The 17370-nt window shown below is 42.5% G+C and overlaps 1 protein-coding gene across 2 annotated transcripts in view; it reads right to left on the bottom strand.

Moving 5' to 3' along the window:
- LOC124605585 (protein slit-like) overlaps positions 1 to 17370 on the bottom strand; it is a 108140-nt gene that overhangs the window by 11481 nt on the left and 79289 nt on the right. The window contains exon 1 of one of the 2 annotated variants that reach the window (XM_047137368.1): positions 40 to 102. The exons of the other annotated variant lie outside the window; for it this stretch is intronic. Within the exon in view, the coding sequence (XP_046993324.1) occupies positions 40 to 82 (43 nt within the window). The 5' untranslated portion in view covers positions 83 to 102. Of the gene's footprint in view, positions 1 to 39; positions 103 to 17370 lie in introns of those variants that run through there. 2 annotated transcript variants of the gene reach the window in all.

Below are 17370 nucleotides of genomic sequence, written 5' to 3' on the forward strand. Positions count from 1 at the left end.
GGCAGGTCTTCAGGTTGGTGTAAAAGAGAAGCTCATCACCTGTCGTAGGCAGTGAGGTGTTTCCTGTGCCCTCATTGACCATTTATACCCCGGTAGACGCCACCAAAATTCAACTGCTGGAGATCACAATTTCGTGTTGAAACATTGAACAAGCTTTGGATTTTCTTCAAGTCAAACGCAAAGAGATGCAGGCAGTACACACACACTCAGAATCCGATACTACGTTTAAAGACATTGGAGCAATATAATAGAAACATTTATTGTTCGAATTAATTCCATTGTAAACACGAATCACGTGAACTGAATTCAAACGCTGTGCTAAGCAACGATAATACGCTGCAATTCAAAGACATTAATGTTACGACTCCTAAAGAAGATACACACCAAAGAGACTGTATACAAAGACTGATATGCAAAGAGCATTGTGCTCAGAAATATTTTTTGTAATATGTAAATTTCTTATTTTCTCATATATATATATATATATATATATATATATGTATGTATCTATGTAAATTTTCTATACTGCCACGCCCGCTTGCGGAGCGTGTCAGTAGAGGAGGCATTGTAATGGTACTTTGACTTGCGCGCCTCCGCCAATACAAAGATATAATTTACCATCGCGCACGCAGAAGAGCGCTGCGTCAGCGACCGATTTTTATAAATAATTTTGTTCGTCTTTTTACTTTTGCGTAGGTTTTTGTTTTTAACAACTAATTGATGACACTCTCTCTCTTGTCTTCATACGAAATACGTGTATTTTTCGGGGTTTGTGTTTAATGTGCTTTTGGGTGGAAATTAAAATTACATTACAAAGCGAGGTTGTTTCAATAGTGATTCGAGGTGGTTATCATCAAATTTGTAAATTGATCATGACAGTGACAACTTGAAGTTTTCAACAGACGGAGAGAAGTGACAGACGGGTCGTCCTACAAGAGAAATTAGGACGAGGACAGCCATGAAGACTATATTGTAATTAATACTGCGTATCTAACAAGATTATAAGGTAAATTTCAATTAGTTTCTGATGCTATTTCCGTACAGTCGCTTTTTGTAGTGCTGCCGACCCGGTCTGCCATGCACGGTCAAATTACAGCACGATCTCAATCAATAATAAGTCCGCCTTATCCATAACTGAAACCACCAAAATTCAAGACATCAATCAGATTTTCTATTTTATATTTTTCACGGCAGAACCACGAGGAAAAGGTAACACTACAACATACAAAAATATCTGCACTTAGGGAGTTAGCCAGCAGATGCAGGCCACCAACAATATCTACAGAATGAATAAATATACTGATATGCCGTCATCACTAAGTTTTAATGGGTGATATAATGAATTTGCCATATATTTGCCATATATATATATATATATATATATATATATATATATATATATATATATATATACACTCCTGGAAATTGAAATAAGAACACCGTGAATTCATTGTCCCAGGAAGGGGAAACTTTATTGACACATTCCTGGGGTCAGATACATCACATGATCACACTGACAGAACCACAGGCACATAGACACAGGCAACAGAGCATGCACAATGTCGGCACTAGTACAGTGTATATCCACCTTTCGCAGCAATGCAGGCTGCTATTCTCTCATGGAGACGATCGTAGAGATGCTGGATGTAGTCCTGTGGAACGGCTTGCCATGCCATTTCCACCTGGCGCCTCAGTTGGACCAGCGTTCGTGCTGGACGTGCAGACCGCGTGAGACGACGCTTCATCCAGTCCCAAACACGCTCAATGGGGGACAGATCCGGAGATCTTGCTGGCCAGGGTAGTTGACTTACACCTTCTAGAGCACGTTGGGTGCCACGGGATACACGCGGACGTGCATTGTCCTGTTGGAACAGCAAGTTCCCTTGCCGGTCTAGGAATGGTAGAACGATGGGTTCGATGACGGTGTGGATGTACCGTGCACTATTCAGTGTCCCCTCGACGATCACCAGTGGTGTACGGCCAGTGTAGGAGATCGCTCCCCACACCATGATGCCGGGTGTTGGTCCTGTGTGCCTCGGTCGTATGCAGTCCTGATTGTGGCGCTCACCTGCACGGCGCCAAACATGCATACGACCATCATTGGCACCAAGGCAGAAGCGACTCTCATCGCTGAAGACGACACGTCTCCATTCGTCCCTCCATTCACGCCTGTCGCGACACCACTGGAGGCGGGCTGCACGATGTTAGGGCGTGAGCGGAAGACGGCCTAACGGTGTGCGGGACCGTAGCCCAGCTTCATGGAGACGGTTGCGAATGGTCCTCGCCGATACCCCAGGAGCAACAGTGTCCCTAATTTGCTGGGAAGTGGCGGTGCGGTCCCCTACGGCACTGCGTAGGATCCTACGGTCTTGGCGAGAATCCGTGCGTCGCTGCGGTTCGGTCTCAGGTTGACGGGCACGTGCACCTTCCGCCGACCACTGGCGACAACATCGATGTACTGTGGAGACCTCACGCCCCACGTGTTGAGCAATTCGGTGGTACGTCCACCCGGCCTCCCGCATGCCCACTATACGCCCTCGCTCAAAGTCCGTCAACTGCACATACGGTTCACGTCCACGCTGTCGCGGCATGCTACCAGTGTTAAAGACTGCGATGGAGCTCCGTATGCCACGGCAAACTGGCTGACACTGACGGCGGCGGTGCACAAATGCTGCGCAGCTAGCGCCATTCGATGGCCAACACCGCGGTTCCTGGTGTGTCCGCTGTGCCGTGCATGTGATCATTGCTTGTACAGCCCTCTCGCAGTGCCCAGAGCAAGTATGGTGGGTCTGAAACACCGGTGTCAATGTGTTCTTGTGTTCTTTTTCCATTTCCAGGATTTCAAATGTCATATACATGTTGTGCTGTGCAGAGTACAGAGTAATAGGCCTCAGATGCAGTGGTATAGACACAAACAATACCAGAGTTCTGTGTTTCCTGGGACAGACGTTTGTGGGGCCATGTTTCCTGGAGATAGGACAGTGGTTTGCAGCACTGTTATCTTGTTACTATTTGATTATGTTTCAGTTTTGAAGTTGTCTTGCATGTATCATAAAAACGAACATGAGGCACTTGCGCAATGGAATATGATAGAGGCAATAAAAATGATGTCTTCTTCTACAGAACCAAAGCAATGTCACGTACCATGTAATAAGTTGAACAGGAGAGTTCCATGAGAAATAGAGATGCAGTAGGTGGTAAAAAAATTATGTGAAGTTTATGGAACGTAATCATTAAACTACAAGTGCAATAAGGCCTTGATTATGTTTTTGAAATGGGAAAGTGATTTTATGGATTTACAGTGAATGAACAATGGAAATTGGCAGCTGCCTAGATACGCATGCGTATTAAAGCATTGCTTCCCGGAGATACCCCATCTCTGAACAGAATCTGCGTGGTGGATTAACAACCAGGGTCTGTGTGCTGGTTAGTGTGTAAGTACATGATGAAAGACCCCCAGGATGCCGCAGAGTTACTACTTATTAAAGAACAAAACAAAACTGAAATACCGATCGACTAGAAGCATTAGCAAAGATGTTAATTATGAATGCGCGGTAAGGTGCAGACAAACAAAAATATTTTTTCATTCATTTTTTGTACAGTTTTTTGTTTTAGACACACTGTCGCTCTCGTATGTAGAAGGACGATGAGGATGTGCGATTTTGAAGTATTGCGATCTTGAAGTATCATGTGTGTGCATGAGTAATATGATGTTAAAAAACAGTATCAAGCATTTATTTAATGAAGTGAAGAGGAAACTTATGGGAAGAGGATTTTCGTGATTACGACAAGCGTCGGTGTTTCCAGAGTCGCTGCCTGCACATTCAACTAAAAAGTAAGCGAAGTCCGGTCACCAAGAAAAAGTAAGATAAGCACAGACATTTTAATAACGCAATCATATTCAATTATATTTATTTAAATTTTTTTAATATTACAACTGTCGACCTATGTGCGAGGGCTTAGATGCAACGGTCGTGAGTGGTGTTTGTTAATCATTGTTACAGTAAGAAATTTCTATGACATTGTTATGAATTATAAAAACTAATTGCCTCTATTTTCTGTTTGCATGAATCACGACGGGGAGCAAGTAATGCATAAAGGATAAATTGAGGAGAAAATTTTTGAGAGGACTAAGAATTGGACCCAGGTCACGTAAAATTTTCCGTAGTAAGCTGTTTTATTCAGCGCTGCAAAGGTTGGTAGCGACTCTTTTGATGTAGATAGAAACCTTTATCTCACTATTCTCTTCCTTGAATTTTATTGGCGAAAAATTTACAGGAGTTTTTCAGTGTGATATGCATTGTCAGTAAAACATAAAGAATTGCTACACAATAGTTTGCACTTTATAATAATCGTAAAGCAAGCATTACATTTATCAGTTGTAATAATTAGCGTATGAAATTTTAACAATTTTGTGAAATTTCTATTTTTTGCATATTCATATAACACGGCTGAAAAGTATATGCCCATTGTTGATAGCGATAGCAAAAACGCAATCAGCCAAGATGGTGTAGAATTGCGAGATCTAACAATTGAAGTTCAGGTGCCATGCATGCCCACTGCAGAAGGTTCAAGTAGATCATAGAAGAGTGTCGCAGGAGTGACAAATGATGGCGACGCTGCACAACAGAATAACCTGGACGACATAATGTTTACCACTGACGAGACAATGTCACGCATCTACCGGAGCGGCATACCGCTCATGAATGAAACGTCGGAGAGCGATCCAAATATGATTCTTGATAACATGTTACAAACACCACTTGTCACAACACAAAACATTAACTTGGGAAGTATAGCGGACAGCAACCACGTTAGTAAAACTGACGCACTGCTGTAGCAGTTATTATACGAGGGCTGTCCAGAAAGTAAGTTACGTTTGATCACGAAATGAAAATCACAGTGAAAATCAGAAATGTTTCATTTGTAACAGTTAGCTACACCTTTCAGCTACTTCTCTATGTAGTCGCCGTTCTGACTCAGACATTCGTCGTAGCGTTGTACCAACTTTCCAATACCCTCATCATAGAAGGCAGCCGCCAGTGCTTTCCGCCAATTCTCTATGCTGGCCTAAAGCTCGTTGTTTATGCCAAAATGTTGTCATCATAGCCAGCGGTTCGTTTGAGCAGAGATGAAACTCAGTGGGAGACAGTTACGGGCTGTATTGTGGGTAACCAAACATTTCCAATTGAAACGATGCAGGAACATCTTCATTGCGCCTGCAGAATGAGGCTGAGAATTGTCTTGAAGTAGAAACCGCACGACAGTTATGTAATGTTGGTTGCATAGCTTCAGGGGAAAATTCTCACCAGGCCCTCGTACTTGGCGGGAGACACTATTTTCTATAACATCTTTACGCGCTCACTAAGAGCTCAGGAATGAAAAGAGCGACATAATTCTACCTAGAGTCATACTAGAGACACTGCCCAACACATCTTTGCAAAGCTTTATCGGATTTTCATAGTCGTTTCAATTTCGCGACCGATCGTAACTTACTTTCTGCACAGCCCTCGTACAATATAAACACCAATGTCAGCAATATGAAGCAAGATATGAATACCCAAATTGATAATTTGACACAAGACATGAACACGGTAAAACAGCGACAAAACACTGTTACACAAGATCTAAATGCAATGAAACAAGAACAAGTATTCAAGGATTTGCAAAACACGGTCTCATAGAAATTCGATGACTCAGCCAAAAATTTTCGCACTGAAACAGATGAAAAATTGAATGATATGAAAACATACGTAAAGCATGAAATACTTCCTGAAGTTAACAGTAACATTACGGAGGTAAAACAGAAGGTAGATTCTTTTAATGACCGCCACTATCGAGTAGAGCAACAGATAAAGAAAATCAGACGCAAACACAAACATTGAAGCCACACAAAACTAGTTGGTTTCGACAGTAAAAAAGGTAATCACTGTCGTTAACAGACTAAACAGACTACGAAAGTGTACCTCTAACTGTAGAAGAGGTAACGTTAAGGGTAGCGACATTAGAAGTTGACTCGGCATTGCTAAGAAGGCGAGAGAGAACATTAATGAAAATATGAGTGACAACGTTAGTCAAGATGAAGCAGGTACGTTAGATAAGATTACTACTATTGCAGAGAAGTTAGTAAAGGATTGCTAGTTATACACAGATGTAGCAGAAAAGGCTATTCAGAGTAAAGAAAATGAAATCGTGAAGAAGGTAAACATTAACCCACAAGCCGCGAAAAGTAGGATCCGCAATCTTTTAGTAGAAAGTATTACGATATCTCGAACTGTGCATGTAAATAATACACAGGCTACAGTGAACAACCCACAACCTGTTGGTATTTATCCACAAATTGTCACGAGGCCCACAGCAGGTACCAGTGACAGTTGTAGAGTGCAAATAGTAAGCATACCCATAACTCCGATACCTGAACAATTACCAACCGGAATTACAGGTAACTACAACAGCAACATAAATACGACTGAAGCTGCCACGTGTCTATCAATTACTTTTGCAGACGAAGGTTTGCTGAGACATCGACTGTTTCCTGCGGAAGGTAAAATAATGAATCCAGTAGTATTTATCAGTGCTTTCCGTCACGTATTTCCACGCAACTGGACGGAAGCACGTAAAATCAGATTTGTCGTGGGCTATACGCAAGGTGATGTTCTTTTATGGGCAACTGAAGTGGCCGAACGTTGCAGCACTTATATCCAGTTTGAACGAGCTTTCTTCGACAAGGAATGGTCTGAGGCAGTGCAAGAGAGAATCAGACACGAGGTTTTCAACCCCGCGCCATTCGACGGCAAATATGGTAGTCTACGTGGATACTTTGAAAAATACCTGAACAAGAGACGCTACTGGACGAACCCAGTATCACAGGTAGACGTGTTAAACATTTTAGAAAGTCGTTTATCTCTGCATATTAGAGAATAATTAGTCACAACGCCAGGGCATGATACTGAATATTTTTTGTCAGTACTTGATTCTATCGACTTAATCTACACTACTGGCCATTAAAATTGCTACACCAAGAAGAAATACAGATGATAAACGGGTATTCGTTGGACAAATATATTATATTAGAACTGACGTGTGATTACATTTTCACACAATTTGGGTGAATAGATTCTGAGAAATCAGTGCCCAGAACAACCACCTCTGGCCGTAATAACGGCCTTGATACGGCTGGGCATTGAGTCACACAAAGCTTGCATGGCGTGTACAGTTACAGCTGCCCATGCAACTTCAACACGATACCACAGTTCATCAAGAGTGGTGACTGGTGTATTGTGACGAGCCAGTTGCTCACCCACCATTGACCAGACGTGTTCAACTGGTGAGAGATCTGGAGAATCTGCTGGTCAGGGCAGCAGTCGAACATTTTCTGTATCCAGAAAGGCCCGTAAAGGATCTGCAAGATGCGGTCGTGCATCATCCTACTGAAATGTAGGGTTTCGCGGGGATCGAATGAAGGGTAGAGCCACGGGTCGTAACACATCTGAAATGTAACGTCCACTGTTCAAAGTGCCGTCAATGCGAACAAGAGGCGGCCGAGACGTGTAACCAGTGGCACCCCATACCATCACGCCGGGTGATACGCCAGTACGGCGATGACGAATACACTCTTCCGATGTGCGTTTACCGCGATGTCGCCAAACACGGAGGCGATCATCATGATGCTGTAAACAGAACCTGGATTCATCCGAAAAATGATGTTTTGCCATTCGTGCACCCAGGTTCGTCGTTGAGTACACCATCGTAGACGCTCCTATATGTGATGAAGCGTCAAGGGTAACCGCAGCCATGGTCTCCGAGCCGATAGTCCATGCTGCTGCAAACGTCGTCGAACTGTTCGTGCAGATGGTTGTTGTCTTGCTAACCATCTGTTGACTCAGGGATCGAGACGTGGCTGCGCGATCCGTTACAGCCATGCGGATAAGACGCCTGTCATCTCGACTGCTAGTGATACGAGGCCGTTGGGATCCAGCTCGGCGTTCCGTATAACCCTTCTGAACCCACCGATTCCATATTCTGCTAACAGTCATTGGATCTCGACCAACGCGAGCAGCAGTGTCGCGATACGATAAACCGCAATCGCGATAAGCTACAATCCGACCTTTATAAAAGTCGGAAAGGTGATGGTACGCATTTCTCCTCCTTACACGAGGCATCACAACAACGTTTCACCGGGCAACGTCGGTCAACTGCTGTTTGTGTATGAGAAATCGGTTGGAAACTATTCTTATGTCTGCAAGATGTAGGTGTCGCCTCCGGCGCCAACCCTGCGTGAGTGCTCTGAAAAACTGATCATTTGCATGTCGCAGCATCTTCTTCCTGTCGGTTAAATTTCGCGTATGCAGCACGTCATCTTCGTGGTGTAGCAGTTTTAATGACCAGTGGTGTATGAAGAAATACGTGTACCGAAGGAACAGAAAATCAGGCACAACAACAACATAATTATGTAAATCAGTCAGCAATACGTGATTGAAACACACAGCTGGCCGCGCGATTTGAGGCGTCTTGTCACGGGCTGCTCGGCCACTCCCGCCGGTGATTCGAGTCCTACCTCAGGCGTGGGTGTGTGTGTTGTTCTTACCATAAGTTAGTTTAACTCAGTTTAGGTAGTGTGTAAGTTTAGGGACCGATGACCTCTATAGTTTGGTCCCTGAGGAATTCACACACATTTGAACATTTTGAAACACACAACAGCAAATTTACGTTCCTAGAGATAACGAGTGCGGTAACGGGAACATAAAAAAAAACGATTTAAAAGAGATTTTCAAGACAACAGGAATAATTTCAACGCACGAGCGAACTGCAATTCACCATCACAAGGCCGTATGCCGATCATGAATAGATACAGACAGCCGCAGCAGTGGCCGACGTGCGGCAACAATGCCATGCCTTACGCTGTACAGTACGTACAGCCGACCCTTGGGTAGCAAAATAACAGCACAGCAGCCAACGACACAAATTGGCGAAGTACTCACACGTGCAACTAACTGAAATTTCTCCAGGTAATGAACTAAGTCACACTACCCCGGCGGAAAACACCAACCGGTCGTAGTTAAGCCCCAGGCTATTGACCTGTCAGGGAGTGGGGGCAAGGCGGAACTACAAACATGTTTCGTATGATTTGACAAACCAGGTGAAATCAAGGATGATTTGTATCAGCATGAGTTAGATATAGTAGATAAAGTCAAGGAAGAACGAGTACAAGCAATAATTTAGGTGAAAATATTTAACATTGACACACAGTTAGTTTTAGGTACACGTTCAACTACCAATCTAATGTCAAATGCATTTTTTGTGAGCTAAAGAAGAGAGACATATTCCCAACATTTCCTATACAAAACTAAACGGTACAGACTGCTACAGGCAGTAACACTAAAGTGGTTAAGAATCAGACACTTATCCCATTACAAATTGAACATTTTACAGTGAAGTGCAACTTTCTTATACATGACAAACTTATAGTTAATTGTCTTGTTCACATAGGTAACAGTAAATGCCACTTTTGTGTAAAGGATCGCCGGCCGGAGTGGCCGTGTGGTTCTAGGCGCTACAGTCTGGAGCCGAGCGACCGCTACGGTCACAGGTTCGAATCCTGCCTCGGGCATGGATGTGTGTGATGTCCTTTGGTTAGTTAGGTATAATTAGTTCTAAGTTCTAGGCGACTGATGACCTCAGAAGTTAAGTCGCATAGTGCTCAGAGCCATTTGAACCATATATATATATATATATATATATATATATATATATATATATATATATATATATATATATATATGATCAGATTTTTGCTATTGGTTTAGTCAAAACACCTGATGAAAGCAACAGAAACAAACCAGAGTCAAATGTAATAGTACAATGTGCCTGTCCAGCTGTGTATTTCACAAACAAATTTGATACTGAACAGGAAGCAGACGCTGAGGTTAGTTACGAAATGGTAGAGAAGAAACTAAGTGAATCACAGGTACTAAACGATATCCAACGACAAGAACTTTCTAACTTGTTATTTAAGTATGCCACTGTTTTCAGTAAGGAGGCAGGAGTAAACAAAGACTATGAATATAAATTTGAAGTCTATCCACATGGGACATTTTGTGTAATGTCATATCCTATTCCATGGGCAAAACGAGAGGCAGTAACGGAATCGTATGATTAGATGGGGAATTATACAACCTTTCACCCTACTGTAGTTCAATATTGCCAGTAAGCAAACCAGATGATTCTGTAAGATTAGTTCTCGATGTTAGAGGTATCAATAAGATTATAGTGCCAGTACGCATAAGACCAGACAACTTGGACAAACAGCTTCTAAAGTTTTACAATACAAAATATTTCAGTATACTCGATCTCAAAATGCCCCACTGGCAATTGACACTCCGTGAAGAAAATATACGTACAGCATTTGTTTGTGACGGCAGAAATTATGAATTCCGTATTCTACTTTTTGGACGGAACATTAGCGCAGGAGTGTTTAAATCTGCACTGGAAAAGGTCTTAGGACCATAATTGCTTAGCAAAGCCACTGTCTATAAAAAACTGGATGCCATATACAATTGTCCAGCTCCAAGGAATAAAAAACAACTAAAAGCTTTTTTAGGACTCTTCTTTTTTCGTAAATTCGTACCACAGCAACTCATGAACAGTGATGCACTGCGCAACTTGACACGAAAAAACACGCTTTGGTTATGGGATGATAAGTGTCAAGAGGACTTTAATAACATTAAGCAGGAATTAGTCAACGCAAACATTCTTAGCCACCTTGATATGTCCAAGAATTTTTGTCTATGCACAGATGCCTCATCTCAAGGGCTTGGGGTATGCTTGTTCCATATGCAAGAGGAAGAAGGTAAGGAAGTACCCAAGGTCATCACTTTTGCTAGTCGCACGTTATCAGAAGCAGAAAGGTCTTAGTCAGTGTCAGAATTGGCAAGTTTATCGGTAATGTGGCCATTTAAAAAGTTGCACTATTTTTGTGGGGCAAGAATACCGTAGCTTACTGTGACCATCACTCACTGTCATTTCTTTTAACATGTAAACTATTGCACTGTAGATTAGCTAGGTGGTGTCTATATTTACAAGAATTCAATCTCGAAATCATTTATATCCAAGGAAGTCAGAACGTTATTGCAGATGCCTTGTCTAGGCTGCCACAAGGTTCAGAGGAATTTGGTGAATTAACAGAGCAAGAAGCAGAACTCAGAACTTTATTGATGCAACACAAGTCTGATCACCAAAAGCTTTGCAAGCAGATGAAAATTATACAACAGTAAGATAGTAGATGGAGAAAAGTCATGCAAAACCTTAAGCAAGATGAAGGTGGAAAGGTAAGTAAATGGTATCAGGAGTACAAGAGCGTTTTGTTTCTTAGTAAACATGAAAAATCTGATCAGTGATGTATGTGTATTCCTGAAGACTATATCAACGAATTTGTAAGACACACACATGAAGTATGGGGACATTATGGAGTGAGCAAATGTACTGCAATAATTGCAACAATTTGAAAAGGCGAGTCCTACAGGTATTAAGAAAACGTGCAATATGTCAAAAATGAAAACAGTCCAATGTGTCAAAAAATACTGAGCTACACTCAGTACTCACAAAAACCCCTCTAGATATAGTATCATTGGACATAGCTGGTCCATATTCAAGAAGTAAAGGAGTAAAATACGTAGTAGCACTATAAGACACTTTCTCGAAACATATCAAAATGTATGCCATTAAAAATGCAACAGCCACAAATATCGGAAAAAGGATTGAGGTAGACAGTTTGAGAAGAGTTGGTAAGCCAATGGTACTACTAACTGATAATGCTTCATATTTCTTTGGGCAAAAGTAGAAACAATTTATGACCTCACAGGGCATAAATCAAATATTAGTAAGCCATTATCACCCAGAAGCAAGCCCAGCTGAACGAGTCTTTAAAGAATTTAGCTGTTTATTTTTAGGACATACACCCCTCACACACACTCCCGATGGGTAGAATACGTAATTCCTTTCATGCAAATTGTCAATAACCTTCCACATTCTTCAACAGGTTTCACACCTAATGAATTGATGTTCCGAACAAAACAAAGGAATGAATAGGAGTCGCCCACACCAAAGGCACCCACTACAGAAATGACACAAGACAGGGCCGAGTATATAAAGAAAATTTGTTACAAGAAACTGAAACAGAAATGTGTTGCACAACTTTTTGAAGGGCAACTAGTCCTCTCAAGGACGCATCCTAATTCGACAAAAATTTGCAAACTAAATAAGAAGTGGCAATTACTCTAGTACATTTACTCTGTTACAATGGCAGGCTCGTACTGCAAGATTGCCAGTAGGGCAGGCCTGCAAGTCAGTGAAGTTAAGACAGAATACGTGGTCCTGAGCAAGTCAGCGAGAGATGGGGACCCGCTCACGGTGGACAGTCTCCGATTCAGAAGGTGAAATACTTTCCAATACCTCCGTAGTCTTTGCAGTGATCAGAACCACTGTGAAATCGAAATAAATGCAAGAATTGTCGGAGGCAACAGAGCATACTTTTAGCCTTCAAAATGTGCTGAAGAAAAGATCCCTGTCAAGATGTTTTAAGATCAGTCTGTACCAAAGTAAGATTATGCCAGTGGTTATGTACGTTGGTGAAAGCCTAACCTTTAGGAGAACAGATGATGAGAAACTACTTGTTTTCGAACGAAAAACCCTCCGAAAAATATATGGTCCTGTGATTGATTCACAAACGGGGAATGGAGAATTCGAAAAAAAAAGAACTAAAAGAGCTTTACGCACAGCCTGACATTATAAAAAGAATAAGGTTGACCTAGGCTGGACATGCAACAAGGATGAATGAAGGGAGGATACCCTATGATGTGTTTCTGGGAGCTGTAGCTGGAACCAGGTACTGGGGACGACCACGGACAAGATGGAAGGACAACTTTGACAAGGACACCGAGGACATGGGACTAGGATCGGGCGAGTGTTGGCAGGAGGCTCGCAACTGGGAACGATGGAAGAGGAGTGTGGAGCAGGCATATGGTCACAAAGGCCCAAGCCAAGGATAAGTAAGTAAGTAAAGTACGCTGTTCAGGACCATATGTAATTTCCAAATTACCATACCCTGGGACGTACAGATTAGCCTATGAGAAAACGGGGAGAGACAAGATATAAAAGCCTTAATAGAATGACGAAGCATTGTAACTTTTTTTATCGCAAGGTAATTGTACGGTGTGGCGCACGAAATGTGTTACCAATTGTTTCTTTCACAATTTACGACGCACATTAGTTATCCCGCTGGGATCTCTACAGCAGTACCAGCAGAGCTTGGAAAAACAAATGAGTTACGAAATGACGTGTAATTCACGATACTGGCGCTTGGAGACTAGTAAGCAGCAATGGCTGACAATGGAAGACTGACGACCAGTGATCTCCTTAGTACAGAGATCACTGCTGACGACACAGCAACGATCGGCAATTGTGTTACTTTTTCATGAAACGAAAACCCTTGTGACTCAGAGGCGTTTTCGACAATAGTTTAACACACGATGGGTCCCTTGCAAGAAGACCATCCACAAGCTGTACGATAAATTTGTGCAGGAAGGAACAGTATTGGAAGCGAAGCGACCTCGGCCTAAGCCTGTTTGTTCGCCGGAGAATACTGAAGCGGTAGGAGTTGCTGTACAGAGAAGTCCCGGGAAAACGTGTAGAAAGACAGCAGTGCATCTGGGAATATCCAGACGCTCCGTTCAAACATTCCTAAAAGTGACCTCCATATGTACCCATACAAGATGACTTGTGCTCAGGGGGCGGAGGATAGGGAAGAAACGTTGTTGGTTTTCAGACGAGGCGCATTTTCATTTAGACGGTGTGGTTAACAAACAAAATGTATGCTTTTGGGCCACTGAAAGCCCACAAGTGCTTCATGAACGACAACATTATGCTCCGAGGATTACAGCGTGGGCAGCAATTTTCAGTCACAGACTTATTGGACCCTTTTTCTTTGAAGAAACTGTGAACGGCGAGCATTATTTGAGCATGCTTCGCAATAGCTTCGTTACACAGCTTCTTGCTATTGCCTTGCCCTTCAACACTCAGTGGTTCATGCAAGATGGAGCAAGGCCACATACTGCAAACACTGTGATGGAGTTTTTACACGAGCATTTCTACATGCGGATCATTTCACTCAGGTTTCCAGGTCGCTTCAATGACGGACAAAATTGCCCCCCCCCCCCCCCCCCCCAATAGTCCAGACCTCAATCCATGTGACTTTTTTCTTTGGGGGTACCTAAAAGAAAAATTTTTCCTGAAACGTCCACGTGATTTAATGGAGCTCAGAAGACTTATTCTTCAAGCTTGCAGTGAAATTACGGAAGACATGTGCCGTAGGGTAATCACTAACTTCAGTGTTCGTTTGAAGGAAGTTAGAAAACGAAATGGTGGACATATTGAGCATGTGCTGAGTTAGAACAAATCTCCATGGACGGCTCTTCCTTTCAGATTGTACTGAAAATAAAGTTTATATTCAAAAACAAAATGGTAACATATTTCGTGCGCTACCCTGTATATGGTGTACGCAATTATGAGTGTAATTTTTCTTCCGGAGTGTATTTTAAGGTAAAGTAATGTGTACAAGCATAAGTGATTCTTTTGACTTGTACACGTAGGCATAAAATTAACAGCAATGAGAAGTAACATACCGCTTAAAGTGAAGCAAATGTATAAACGAAATTAGCTTATGGCTCAGCCGTCCGCGCTCTCTCTCTGTCTCTCTTTCTCTACTAAACTAAAAAGTAAGCGAAGGCCGATCGCCAAGAAAAATTAAGCACAGACATTTTAATAACTCTATCATATTCAATTATATTAATTTTTTATATCATCCTAGTCTGGACGTGGTTTTTAGGTGGTTTCTCACATCCAACTATAGTTGGAGTCATGAATGATGCCGGTGAAATTTTGGATCGTTCTGCGCGCGTACGTCACGCATTCTCCGAAAGCCAGTGATGTTCTGAACAGTCTGCTGTGAACTTCATAGCTAATGCGAGCATTAAATGTGATCATGGCGAGTCATTTAGTGGATTTTCATTGAATTTGTTGCGAGTCGTTATCGCTGATAGTGGTGGTAAGCAGCAAATTTCTGCATATGCAACGAGATGTAATTTATGGATTTATGGGATACGCGCTTTCTTCGCGCGGGCACGCTTAAACTATCACTTGGAACTGGGAACAATGCAGTCCTCATTGGTGCCTCAACCTCTGCGAATCACTATCATTCATGAACTGAACTAAAGGTAAGTACCAGGCTGGCTCACAAAACCCTCTGAAAATTGGTCACACTGTGCACTATAAGACAGTGATAACCTCACCTCATTATATTTATTCATTTCGAATAAGATTTGGATGGCCTGTTTTAGCTGCCACGATACAGATATAATATGTTTAAAAATGTGTCCCTGTGTGTCTGACAGAAAATAGTACTAGACAAAACTAGACAAAGAAGTCGAGAAGCCAATACTTGTTCAGATATGGGCCAGTTCACTTCTGTTGAGAATGGTCGGTTCTTAGTAGTGGTAGGATTTCTTCCTTTTGTCGTTTATTGCTAATTTATTATTGGCGAAGTTTGTCTCTGTACTTTTTTTTTAAATACTGTGATGGTGTTGTCACACACAGCACATAGGCCTGTCTTACACCATTAGTGCACCATACTGTTTTCTACACAAAGCATGAAACAAACGTTTACTGAGTACTGGACTAGTTGAGGTGGTCCAGTGCCCATGTGACTTTATTCCATTAGAGTTCTGGCCAAGGGGACATCTCGAGGGATTCCCGTATTTCACACGAATCGACAATGTGCACAAGTTACAGGATGGGAAGTCCCAAGTATGTGACCGAATCCGATAGCCGCCAGTTGTGTGCACACAAGTTTGTGGCTTTTTGAGGAGGAGGGCTGGAGGGCTGAAGAGTGCAGTAGATTCTCTCTCTCTCTCTCTCTCTCTCTCTCTCTCTCTGACGAGGCAAAACATTATGACCACCTCCCTAATGGTGGTGGTCTAGCTGTGGAATGCAATATAGCAGTGACTCTGCTTAGCAAGGATTCGAAAGGTCTCTGGTAGGTTTTATAGAGATACCTCCTGATGTCGATGCACAGTTCATGTGAATTTGGGGCCATTGGCTTGTGAGTGTGGAGCTGGTGCACTATAGTGTTCCAGTCGTTTTCATTGGTTTTAGATATGGTTAATTTGATGGCTAAGATATCGTCATTTAACTACCATTCTCCTAAAAAAAAAAAAAAAAAAAAACATGATTCTGACCTTCTCACATGGACAGTTATCCCGCTGGAAGATTGCATCGCCCTTCGAAAGGACATGAAGTATGAAGGGATACAGGTGCTCCATAATAATGTTAGCATAGGCCTTAACTGCCATGGTGCCTTCGATTACTATAGGGTGGTCAAAATAAGAGGTCCCATGCTTTATAATCGACTTACAGAAGATTCCCTTGTTTATTGTAATTATAGAATAGCAAATAACTGTTACGAAAGACAAGGCACTGAACATTCAGAAGGTCAATAGTTTGCAGGTGGTGCTGAAAATGTTCACCATTAACTTCAATACACAATCAGCTCATCTCAACATAATTCATCTGCTATGATTTCCGCAATCGCATTGCGAATATTTGTTTTCAGCTCTTCTGTTTTATGCGGGTTGTTACTGTAGATTTTACCCTTTGAATTACCCAACAAATAAAAATCACAGGTAGACAGATAGGGCGATATGGAGGCCATAAACCTGCTCCGAAAACTTCATGGACGCAACCACTCGTTCTTCCTCAGTTAGCTGCGCTATGAATGGTTGCAACTATTCCGTTACAGAGATTTTCACTCTGCAGCGGAGTGTGCGCTGATATGAAACTTCCTGGCAGATTAAAACTGTGTGCCCGACCGAGACTCGAACTCGGGACCCTTGCCTTTCGCGGGCAAGTGCTCTACCATCTGAGCTACCGAAGCACGACTCACGCCCGGTACTCACAGCTTTACTTCTGCCAGTATCTCGTCTCCTACCTTCCAAACTTTACAGAAGCTTTACTAGCTCAGGAGTGCTAGTTCTGCAAGGTTCGCAGGAGAGCTTCTGTAAAGTTTGGAAGGTAGGAGACGAGATACTGGCAGAAGTAAAGCTGTGAGTGCCGGGCGTGAGTCGTGCTTCGGTAGCTCAGATGGTAGAGCACTTGCCCGCGAAAGGCAAGGGTCCCGAGTTCGAGTCTCGGTCGGGCACACAGTTTTAATCTGCCAGGAAATTTCTTATTCCGTTACACATACTTGAGAGTTCTCGGTGTTGTTAAAGAAATTGGGGCCTACAATCCGTTGGCCTGAAACTGCACACTTAAAGCCTACTT

The sequence above is a fragment of the Schistocerca americana genome, chromosome 3 (genome assembly GCF_021461395.2).
Source record: "Schistocerca americana isolate TAMUIC-IGC-003095 chromosome 3, iqSchAmer2.1, whole genome shotgun sequence".
Taxonomy (NCBI): Eukaryota; Metazoa; Arthropoda; class Insecta; order Orthoptera; family Acrididae; genus Schistocerca; species Schistocerca americana.